General features: G+C 36.5%; 2 protein-coding genes across 2 annotated transcripts in view; both read left to right on the forward strand.

Moving 5' to 3' along the window:
* The first annotated feature begins 583 nt into the window (after window positions 1-583).
* LOC123671631 (craniofacial development protein 2-like) lies at window positions 584-1,492 on the forward strand. The gene has a single exon (XM_045605601.1). It carries the CDS (start codon window positions 584-586, stop codon window positions 1,490-1,492), a length of 909 nt encoding a protein of 302 aa, XP_045461557.1.
* An 8,387-nt stretch (window positions 1,493-9,879) lies between these two features.
* Window positions 9,880-12,509, forward strand: part of LOC123682496 (L-threonine ammonia-lyase) — a 31,889-nt gene continuing 29,259 nt past the window's right edge. Inside the window, exon 1 of the mRNA XM_045621138.1 lies at window positions 9,880-10,265. Within this exon, the coding sequence (XP_045477094.1) occupies window positions 10,161-10,265 (105 nt within the window). The 5' untranslated portion in view covers window positions 9,880-10,160. The remainder of the gene's footprint in view (window positions 10,266-12,509) is intronic.

Below are 12,509 nucleotides of genomic sequence, written 5' to 3' on the forward strand. Positions count from 1 at the left end.
AGTCAAAAAATTATCAAATGTCTGCTCGAACAGCTTCCAATTTTCTGCAACATTTCCATCCAACACGAGAGGTTTGGGCGGTCTGAACATTGACTCCATGCTTTTCCTCTTATTCAAAATCTTCCAGCCTCGTCGATACTAAAATTTCCGTTGTCACTATACGACTCCAATCGACCTGACACCATGCTTGCTAATAAAACAAGATTGATTGGATATTTCTGAATATTACTTTATTTAAACAAAATACTCAATCTCCATTCGTCTTTTTGGTTCCTTGACCATAACCTTAAAACTAACTACGCCAGTGACGCATTGACATTCTTGTGCGTCCTAGACCATAGAAATACATAAGTCTTCTTTTTAATCTAATATCTAATACCTGCGCCTGCGGCGCCTGAAAACTGGAACATATCGACTAAGGGAGCACATCCCAACAGAAAAGCCTGGTCCTCCAAGAATGGGGGTTTGGGCGTTGGGCCAGCTACCCAACATCAGTAAAATCATTAATTATGCTACTTTTACATTCAACAAGCCTCGGAATGGGAATGGAATCATACAGCGACGACTGGCGAGAAAACGGACTATGCAAATGATAACTTGGAACGTGCAGGGAATATCAAACAAGATGCATAAAATTTTGTTGGCCTTGGATGAGAATAGTACAGACCTTGCTGTTCTAACAGAAACTAAGAAAAAAGGTAAAGGCAATGAGGACCTAGACAACTACATACATCTATGGTCAGGCGTGGACAAATCGCGGAGAGCAGCGGCTGGAGTCTCTATCCTCATCAACAAACGCCACAAGAAATATATCAAGACATATGAATACAAGTCGGAAAGAATCATGACCTTGACGCTTGCTATATATGGTTACGATACCACAGTGATAGCAGTGTATGCACCCACGAATGATTCTACACAACAACTCAAGGACGAATTCTATGCTGATTTATCGGGGATTTTAAATGCTCTTCCTCGCCACCAGGAGGTTATTCTAACTGGTGACCGAAACGCAAGAGTCGGATCAAGGTTCGACCATGATGTGGTGGGGCAGTTCGGTGAGTTATGTGTTAACAACTCTGGAGAAACGCTTATGGACTTCTGTACTCAAAACTTTTTGAAAATCCTGAATGGGTTCTTTGAACATAAAAAAATACAGAGATACACTTGGGAGAGGCCATCTCTACATCAGAAATCTGTTCTGGATTATTTCATATGTAAACAGAAAAGTCGATTCAAATGGCAAGATTGCAGAGTGAAAAGAGGTCCAAACTGTGGATCCGATCATTACATGGTGGAGGCTAAGATAGTATGTCCTTTTATTAGGAAACAACTGAGTAAACATCCGGACAATGAAGAACAACAGAAACTACCTGAAGAACAGAGATTGAATCTATACCTATTACAGCAGGAAAGTATAAGAACCCTATATCAAAGTCGACTATCAGAAGAGCTTAGAGCTAGACCGTGGAAACTGAATATGAAAACATAAAAGCAGCACTACACTCAGCTGCAATGCAAGCTCTGGGTCCAATTCCAGCCAGAAAAATGATAAGAAAACCTCCATGGTTTAAAGAAGAAATAAAAAAACTAATAGAGGATAAAAACAACTTATTTAATAACTGGTTATCAAATAAAGATCAAAACAGTCGAGACAGATATAAGAGCAAGAATAGAGAACTGAAAATCAAACTAAGGACCGATTCTGGGAGGAAAAGTGTTACCAAATCGAGAACTATATAGGTGGAGCACAATCAGCGGAAAAATGGAGAACAATTAGATCACTCAAAACCAACGAGACAAATAAATAAAATAAATAAACAAATGAAGAGAATGAAGAATGGAAGATCTCCCGGCCCTGGAGATATACCGATAGAGTTGGTCAAATATGGAGGTACCGAAATAGTCAAAAGACTGACGACTTTTTTGAATATATGCTGTAGTACGATAACAACCCCAAAAGAATGGAAACATGCCTACCTAGTTTCGATTTTTAAAAAAGGAGACCGGAGGGATCCCAATTGCTACAGAGGCCTCAGTATTACCAGCAGCTTGAGCCGCCTTTATGGTAAAATTTTAAGCTCTAAACTCAGTAAAGAGATGGACAGTAGCATAAGTGAACAACAATCTGGAATTAGAATGGGACGCTCATGTGTGGACAACCTGTTTGTGCTACAACAACTGGCAGAGAAAAGAATATCGACAGGAGAAGAGGTACACATGGTCTTCGAAGATTTGGGAAAGGCTTACGATACTATTCCCCGTCAGAAACTCTGGGAAGCATTGAAAATATTGAAGATCAATAAACGAATGCTGTTGATTATCCAAGAAATGTACAGGGATAATACTGCCTCTATCAGAATTGGCAAACAGTTATCAAAGCCAATTAATATGTCAAAGGGGCTGAGGCAGGGATGTAGTTTGTCGCCTCTGTTGTTTAACCTTTATGTCGAGGTGGTGTTGGCTAGGTGGAGAAGGAGCTGCGGAGAGAGGGGCATTCCTGTGGGGGACCACAAGTTATTCTCGTTGAACTTTGCAGACGATCAGGTCATCTTGGCACAGGATTCTTTTGATATTGAATATATGATCAGAAAATTATACACGGAATATGAACAATGGGGCTTGAGCGTGAATCTGAAGAAGACCGAATATCTGGTTGTAAACAGTGAAGCAAGTTTTGAGGTGCTCATCGACGAAGACATGAAAATACAACAAGTAGATCAGTTCAAATACTTAGGTGGGGTCGTTGACAGAAATGGCATTGGCAGAGTCGAGATAAAGCAGAGAATTCAGGGGGCAAGAAAGATTATTGGTTGCCTAAACTCTTTGTGGTGGGATAGAGGAATCTTCAATCGTACGAAGATACGGGTAGGAAGAGCGATGGTAGAATCAACTCTGTGTTATGGCAGTGGAATATGGACCATTAACGCTGACCTAAAACGTAGACTGAACGCAGTTGAGATGGACTATCTGAGACGGAGTGCAAGAACATCAAGGCTACAACATGTCACCAATGATAGCATAAGAGATCGGTTACAGGCCAGAGAAACAGTAATTGACCGAATCGAAACCAAAAGTCTAAGATGGTTTGGACACTTAATGAAAATGCCTGAATATCGATGGCCTAGGCGGTTATTTGAATGGGTCCCGCCAGGACGAAGGAAAAGAGGTAGACCGAGACGCTCTTGGAGTGAGGAAGTGCACCAATCTATGGAACAGACAGTTGAAAGTGGAACTGACACAGGATCGCGAGGCTTGGAGAAGAGGACTGGGTAGACGGCACTAGGCTGTATCTTACTAATATGTGATATGTTTAGTGTAAGGTGTTTGTTTAGTGTAAAGTGTTTGTGAAGTTCTTTTAGTGTGTTAAGTGGAAATTAGCAGAATGTATTCTAACCAGGAGATGGTAGATATGTTGGAATGATATTTTACAAATGGAAAAATAGCGAGAAGAGCTAAAGAAGCTTATGGAAGGCTGTTTCCAAATAGGAGACAGCCAAATGAGAGAACTTTCGTAAGGATTGTTCAAAGATTGCGTGATCATTGAACCCTCGCTATCAACATGGTGGATAATGGCCGAATGCGATCAAGAGCAATGGATGATGTTCTAGAATATGAATCCGAAAAATTTGTACGCCATTGGTCAAAGATATGGCCAGAGGAAAAGAGTCACAACAGCAAAGCCAATTGGATAGAAGGGGAGAAAAAAGAACACTATAATCTATCCCGAAATGCTTTCCATCATTGTTACGGAGGATGATGTCATTGCGACGATTAAGAGAATGAAAAATTGGACGGCGGCTGGAATAGATAGTGTACATAATTATTGGTGGAAATCACTGCCGTCCACCCACACAGCACTGGCTCGACTCATCAATGAAGCACTGGAGAACCCAAATAGCATTCCCAAACACTTTACCCATGGAGTTACCTATATGATACCTAAAAAAGGAGACCCAACGATATCTGACAATTATAGACCGATAACCTTGTAACGGTTAAATTTTACACCACTTGATGTTTCGGTTGATAATGCGCCCTCTGGAGGTTGATTGTGGATTCAGCTTAGAATATTCCGTACTAATATAAATCTGAATTTATTATAGAACACTTATTTCCGTATTACTGAGATCGAATATCATTACCGTGGGGAAATATTTCATAATTTCTGGATTTCTTGTTATTCATTTTCTTCTGTGTGGGAAGTTTCGTTTGACAACTGGTATAGTCTGTGGTTAGGAATGGATTGTCAAAATGAGGTTATCGGCGATTTGAGATAATTTTGAAAGAGATTTTTTTTTGGAAGAGAATTTGACTTGAATTGGAGAATATATGATCTCGAATCATCCTTGTTATAGGCGATTATTTCTTCAATTTGGGTAATTCCCTGTTTGGTTTATGGTATTGTGAATATTTCTGGGAAATACGTTTTATACGTGATTATGAAAATTTTCTTCTACAAGGCCCATCTCCTGTATTGAATTTACTCTGAAGATCTGAGAGGATTCGCTTCCCGCCGATTAGTTCGAACAACTGTTGAACTTAAACGAGGAATAGCAAGAAGATCCTTTTCCCTCGAACAACAACTGAGAGGTATTTTCCTCTAATTCCTTTTCATTTTGTGAACAATATCTTATTGTCATATATTAGGGTCCTAGTGCCTGGTTGAATTTGAAGAATCCTAGTGCCTGGTTGGATTGAGAATCCTAGTGCCAGGAATTCTGGTGTCTGGTGTATAGTACGGTTGGAGTTAATGGTATTTATTTTCTGGTATATGGTGGTGAATTTCTGGTGCAGTTCTGATGAATGGTACAATTCGAGTACATAGTATATTGTTGGCATATGGTGTAGCTCGAGTAGATGGTACATTCTACGTAAAGAGATCTCACCGTTAGATTTGCTGTCAACCTCCAATATTGATTTTGTATCAGGTAACCGGTGCTTGCACTGGCTTTAGTGAATATTGTACTGGGATTTAATTTTGGAAGTAACGATTTGGAGTACTGATAGTAAATCAGTCATTTGAATAGCAGTTAACGGTTTTTATTATTAATTTTCTGTCCATTGATAGCTATATTGAAGTTATAAAATATATTGAATAAAGATTGTTTCATCCTTATTATATACTGTCGAAATTGTAAACAGTTTGCGGTGAGGTGCACTTCACCAACTGGCCATTTATTTTAACAACTAGAATACTTGTGTATCCCTTCAGGATTTGTGACTGGAATTTATTATTACTTTATTCAACCAGCTATTATATACCAGCCAGTTATTAAAACCACTGTATTTGTGTATTCCTTCAGGATCTGTGGTTGAGGTCAATCTTCCTGTTTAACTTGGTTATTGTTCTTGTTTATTATCTGGTAAAATTGGAGTTTGTTGAACTCCGTTTAGGTTTAGTTTTGGTACTGAAGTTTTAGGTTTAACCTGAGCCGGGTGTAGGCTGATATAAGGATTCTGTTTTCAGGATTAGGTTAGGTATTATAGTTTTTAGGGAGCTCTTCTGGCATTAGGTGTTGTTATAGTTTATAGGTAGCCCTTCTGGCATTTGTTAGTGTTAGGTTAAGTTTTTGGGAAGCTCTTCTAGCTTTTGGGTAACTAAGAGAATTCTTTTTCATAATTTTTTTTTTATCAACCACTGCAGAAATTTTAATTTTAATTAAACGTTTGACATTGAGTATTTGTTTTATTGCTACTCTGGTAGAGGAGTAATAAATAGTAAAAAATAGTAAGCATAAATCCATAAAGATTGTTTTTTTTATCGGTGTTTCTATGATGAACCTAGAGTAGGTACTAGCATAGTATAAGAAGTGGATAGTAAGCCAACCGCCGTTTGACGGCAAGGAACTTTTCACCAGGGGTCGCTACTGTAGTTGGATCTTTCGTATTACGGGTTGCATATATTTAACACTATTGACTACCCAAAGTGGAGTCCTTATATTATGGTAGTAGGAAATATCTTTGCCAATCATTTCACTACGATTGCGGAGATCAGCCTCAACCGTTATCACAAAGTATCATACGTTGAAATGTATGATGCCCCGTTACATTTACTCTGCTAATACTGAGATTCATCGACACATATGCTTGATTGTTTGAAATTAATATTTTGTATTGCTCTTTCTCAAAAGAATATATATATATATATATATATATATATATATATATATATATATATATATATATATATATATATATATATATATATATATATATTAGGAACATTATCTTCTTCACCTCATGTATGACATTAAGATTTGTTTTTCATTTTCGTGAGCAAAAAAATTCAATTCATAATTAAAATTCTTAATCTCTGCTTGGCACATTCTCTCAATATTTCTAAAATCGAATAAATTAGATCCGGACTAGGAAAATTTTAGACTTCTTCTATTTTCATTACTATTAGATCACCTTGTACGTGAACAATATGATTTTTGTTTGTTTTCGTAACCACAAGAAAATAATTCATGATTAGGTTGAGTTGAACAGGAGATGTACTTAGGTGCATTACTGGACTCCGCCTATTCTCACATTTTCGAGGTTATATTTTTTTTCTTTGCAACACTACTTCGAAGTCTAATTTTCTACAAAACTCAGCTTCAATGCACAAAACGGCAAGAAACTTCAAACCCTCTTGAGACCTGCTAGATCGCAAATACGATCAAATTCGCTTCAAAGCTGAAAATGACCTCTCTGCTCACTGCTGAGCAGTTCGTTACAAAAGTAAAAACATTCTAAATTAGAATATCAATGTAGGTAAACACTTGCACTTTTAATGAAGGTACTCATCTCGAGTATAGTAGAGAGACAATTCCCATAATTTTTTTTCCTAGTGGCCCTCCCTACGGAGATACGGCCTCCTAAATGGCGTCACTGGAAATCCATTTTAGTGGAATAAATTTCAAACTACTTAATATAATTTTAATGAAAATTTGATATGATGAATAGTAGTGAGGACCTCTTACAATTTTGCCCTTAAATTTGAATTAGCTCTTTCAGTTTACCAGGGGCGGACTAGGTTGTACATTTTAATGTTTACATTTTCAACACCCTGTATGATAAGGAATAGAAAAATCAAATTTGTTCAGCTTGAACATTAAGCTAAAAAAAGGTACTCTTTTATCGTCGATAAAATGAACCGTTTTCGAAAAACAAAATTACAAAGCAATTAATTTTTTTTCTATTAAAAAGGACCATGAATTCTAATTTATTTGTCGGCAACATAGTGTGATACGAAAGTTATTCGAGGAACAAAAAAGTTGTAGTTTATGTTTTTGAACCCGACAAAATTACAAAGATGCATTGTGTTTTGAAAACCTTTGGTATGAGGTTTGTGATACCTGTTGTCAAAAACTTTATCATATACCTTGGATTGTGAATTATTGTCGTTTATAAAATTGGTGGAAGTTCAATTATAAGATAACTCTGTTAGGAAAATAAACGAACACGTGTTATAACTAAAGACTATATTTACAAGGTATATCGACTGACTCATAAAATATATACAAAATGAAAAAAACTTACAAGTGGAAACAGAGAGACTAACTGATGCTTAGTGTAGACATTAAATTTAGAACATAAAAACAAGTTGAAACATATAATGGATAGTTCTTCTTTAAACATTTGGTATACATTTACAATAATTATGCTATTTATGGATTCTACTAGTCTCCTCTGCAGACAGCAAAACTTCTTCAATCAGAAGTTGTGAATTCCATCTGGGCCTGGGGATTTTCAGTTGTGAGTGCTCTTCAATATTTCTTGTAGTTCTACAGACGTTACTACACTATGCGGCATATTATCTATGGTCTCACATGATTTCTCCTCTCCTCTATCCAATTCGCTCGGAAGTTACAAGGGGTCGGTATTGACAGCTGTTCCATTTCTCTACACCTTCGTCGCTTGGATGACTCCCTGATTCCGTTGAAGTTTGTTCATTCATCATCCTATAAAATTTCTTTTCGGAGATTTCAAAAATCATATTGTCATGTTTTCTTTTATAATTCTTGTTATATCTTCTCAGTCGTTCAGAGTATGCATTCAATTTTTGTTTGGGTTTGTCTGATGTTTCTTGATCACTTTCATTGTTGGCATCATAGTTTGCATGTTGCCTATGGCGATCCATAATTCAATCCACTATCTTTTGAAGTTTTCTTGACGGAGAACCTTTTGCAAATTGTGTTAACCTTCCTATATCTTGTCGGAAGCTATGCATTTTGGGTTCTAGCCTTATTTGCCGATGTGGTTTGTTATGGTGTGTTTACTGGGCTAGTTGGTCACTTCTAGGTTTTGGCTTCACGCCGAGCACAGCTGATATTGTGGAGGCTGCACAGTAAGTAATAAGATGCATGTCTCGAGGTTTTGTCCTTTCGGAAAAAATTTGGAATTATCTGCCTGTTCATCATATGCAGAATACGTGAGAATTTTTTCGATGTCTTCGGTCTAGGAAGAATAGGTCGTTTAAGGGGATCAGTACCCTTTTAATGCTAGGAAATATCTATTCATTGGAGCAGATAATCGCTCCAATAGATCTCTTCGGCCTTTTTTTTCGGCGGCTGCAGTATATATAAACCGTCATTGCGCATCTCTTTCTTATTGGTATCGCATGTGCGTTGTTTTGTTCCTCAGTATTTATTATTTGTGTTGGTGTTGTGTTGGTTTTCATCATGATCCTGGTTTTCTTCAATTCTCACTTTGTTATAAGTGAAGTTCCTGTTTTGAAGCCTCAGCTGGACTTTATTTCTTATGATGTTCAGTCTTTCATCGGGTACAAGTTCATTTCTCAATATGACCCGCTATTCTCAGCTCAGAAACTTGGAGTTCCGGATAGTTTCTTTGAATTCTGCAAACAACTTTTGCCGTTAGCCTATTTTATCCTGTTCCATTTTTGTCACTTCATATATGTGCACGATCGTTTCATTTATAGTCCATTTCAAGCGTCTTCTTGGTAAACCTGATTGGGTGAGTGCTGGTTGAGGATCCTGCGCAGCAAATTCAGCAGTCGGAGAAACTCGTAATATTCTTCTCCTAGAATGTTAAGATTGTGTAGGCGTAGGCCTGTCGCCTTAGCTCTCTGCCTCCGACGTCCCGAACACTGTCATGTCCAGCGCCCGCTCCAGACACTCCGTACGAACCTCAGGCAGCGGCTCTTCATTTCTATTCCTTAAATTCACATGGGTTCCTCCGTCTCGTGGAGGAGACGGTCTTTGATCGCTTTTTACGATGTGCAGAGTTACGGTGGAAGAATCCTTGAGTTGCTTTCCACACTGTTTCGTCCGTTACCCTGGACAGGGAGCCTTCGACAGGTTTCAGCTTACCGGGTCAGAAAGCACCTGGAATCTGCGGTGGGGAAGAGTCGATTCAACTCACCTAAGTGAACCCCTCTTAAAAAATCAGAAAGTAATCAATGTTTGAATTTTTAATCAATGTTTAGGCAAACGATGCAACTGGCCATAAGACTCGCATATTCCAAATAGCAGGTTAGGTTTAGTGAGCAAAAGTCTCACACTGATCAACCTGATCAACAAGGTAGTTTCTCTATGAGGATCCCCTGCTTTAACAAAAAAAAAAACCGTTGTTTCATATCTTCCGAAAGTTTGGAAATTGCACTTTTCAATAATTTACCAGTAAATCTTAGGTGCCTTTTAGTTTTCATGAATTTTCTACCTATTTTAAATTATAGAAAATCTGAAGAATACATTCAATTATATTCTATGATTAACCTAGAACTTAGGAACGGAATCATTATATACCAACGAATATAATGTTCATATTGTTAATTAGTTGATTATGTCGATTAAGAAAATATCCTTCAGTGCAGGAGAATAATTATTCAGAAAGATGAGTTATCTTCTGTCTGCAATGAAGTAAATATTGATAAGTATGGAAGGTTAAATGTGACAAATTTTATTTAAATATGAACTTAGTCACGTGATTGGATTTAAATGAGTTTGAGCAGAGTGAATAATCGAAAACTATTTGTTATCAGAATACTTATATCGTATCTAACTTCAGTACAAAATTGTGGAATTTGTAGAATGATTCAATAGTTATTGAATATATACTGAAAAAGTGTTTTATTTAATATCTCATAATTGACCGGGTTTTTGTGTGCTAAACGAGTGAAGCGGTAAATTTATAATAACTAGTGGCAGAAAATGGATATCGGAGAATATTCAGATCAACATACTACGATAAGTTTTGAAGATATAACTTCAGCAGCCTATAAAATACGAAGTGGAATAAATTTAACTGAATGTTCAGTGAGTAAAATTCTTGTGATAATTTTTTTTGATAATGCTGATTTCCTTCGAAATGTTTAGTTTGCTTGTAATAAAGTGTTACGAATTTCACGCAGAGGTTGATTGTTTTAATTTCTCCCTTCATTTAAAAAACCATTCGAACTCGTATACGTAATTAAAGTTCTGACGTGAAGCCAGAAGCTTTGAGCGCTCGCTCATTAAAGAAACAGTTGCGCTGTTGGGGATCAAAGAAACGTATAAAAATAGATGTTGTCTCCAAGAGCGCATTAAGAGTATAAATTGATGAGGGCCAAAAATTTCATGACCTCACGTCAATCCATACCTCATTTTTTTCATTGGTTTCCATATAAAATTCTAATTTCATCTCCATGGAAATATATTTATTTCAAATTTAAATATATATAGCGCCACCTACGTAAGTTTCGTGAAGAAAACTTTGATGTTGAACAAGAATATTAACATTCCCATAAGTTGGTCGAAGTACCTATGAACAATATATACATAATATAATCTAGATTAATTAGAAATGTTAGAATATATAACGAGAGTAATCATCAACTATTCGAAAATTTGCTCGATAATGTTGATTGGTCTGTTATTTTTGATATTCCTGAAAATAGGGTTAATGATATGTGGGTGTTTTTTTATAAGAATATTGACTTATGTTTCAATTCGGCTTTTCCAATTCAAAATTTGAATGTAGCTAAAAAACGTAAAATTAATTCATCCCCTGAAATCGAAAATTTAAAAAAAAATATTTAGGTTCATTATTTGTTGTCTCTAGATGTAGACCTGAATTCTGTAAAATTTATAATGATGTTAAACGACGTAATGATTCTGCCCTAATTTCGGGTAAACAAGCTTTTTATAGAACGATCATAGATAAGGCGGAAAATAAATCGGCAGTAACTTGGAGAATAATTGGTCAATTATCAGGAAATAACATGGATCCCAGAAGAAAACTGCCTACAAAATTCGGGGACGACTCTGACCAATATGAAATGTGCTAATTGGCAGATGATTTCAATTGTTTTTTCGCAAATATTGCAACAGGAAACCTTGCAAAATCTAGTAATACGAGCCAGGAAAATTTGAAAATTTCCACTAAATCCTTCTACTTGTTTGAGGTTTCGGAAGCGGAGATTGTCTCGGTTGTTGGTAGATTGATAAATAAGAATTCATGCGGACACGACGACATTCCCATCAAAGTTATTAAAAAGCATATAACAAAAATAGTCCATTCAATATGTTATATTATTAATAGTGCTTTTAAAACTGGAATTTTTCCGGACATGTTGAAACTTGACATAGTAAAGCCATGTTTTAAAAAGGGAGATATTGACGATTTTTCAAGCTATAGACCAATTAGTGTGATAACAGCTTTCGCTAAGATATTCGGAAAAATCTTAGCGAATTGTCTAATAAAGTTTTTCACCAAGTTTAAGTTACTTTCGTGCAGACAACACGGTTTCATTCTCGGTCGTAGCACAGAAACAGCAGTATTTGAGTTATTACAGATGATCATTGATTCAATCGAAAATGATAAGATACCCGCTGGGCTTTTTGTAGATCTTCCTAAAGCTTTCGATAGAGTAGACCATAAAACTTTAATATTGAAACTGAATAAATGTGGAATTAGGGGAACAACACTGGATTTATTGAAAAGCTATTTATCTGATAGAAAGCAAAGAATGATGTTGGATGGGGTAAATTCAAAGTTTCTATCGGATATTTTTCAGGAATTGGGGGAACATGTCGAGAATGACGGATTAGCTAGGGGTGTAATTGAATCCTACATATAAGCAGATTATACTAACGTCATAGTAAGTGGAAATGACGTAGTGAGTGTATCTAACAAAATCACGAAGACCATGAGTGGGATAGAGAACTGGTGCTCTGACAATAATCTTGTGCTCAATACATCGAAAACTAATATCGTGTTTTTCAACAACATACGATCGAACATGGTTTGTCCGAATAATATATTTCACCACGATCAGACTATACAAGTAAGCCCACAAACAAGAGTACTGGGCATTATGATTGATAAAAACCTCAATTGGAGTCCACACTGTGATGCCCTTATAAAAAGACTTAATATCGCGATTTACTCTCTTAAAGTCCTGAAATATCAAATTGACACTACGACATTAACAACCTTATATTATTCGAATTTCCGATCACTGATGTCCTACGTAATTATATTCTGGGGTGGTAGCTCACAAGCAGAAGGTATATTTATTG

The sequence above is a fragment of the Harmonia axyridis genome, chromosome 1, assembly GCF_914767665.1.
Source record: "Harmonia axyridis chromosome 1, icHarAxyr1.1, whole genome shotgun sequence".
Lineage (NCBI taxonomy): Eukaryota > Metazoa > Arthropoda > Insecta > Coleoptera > Coccinellidae > Harmonia > Harmonia axyridis.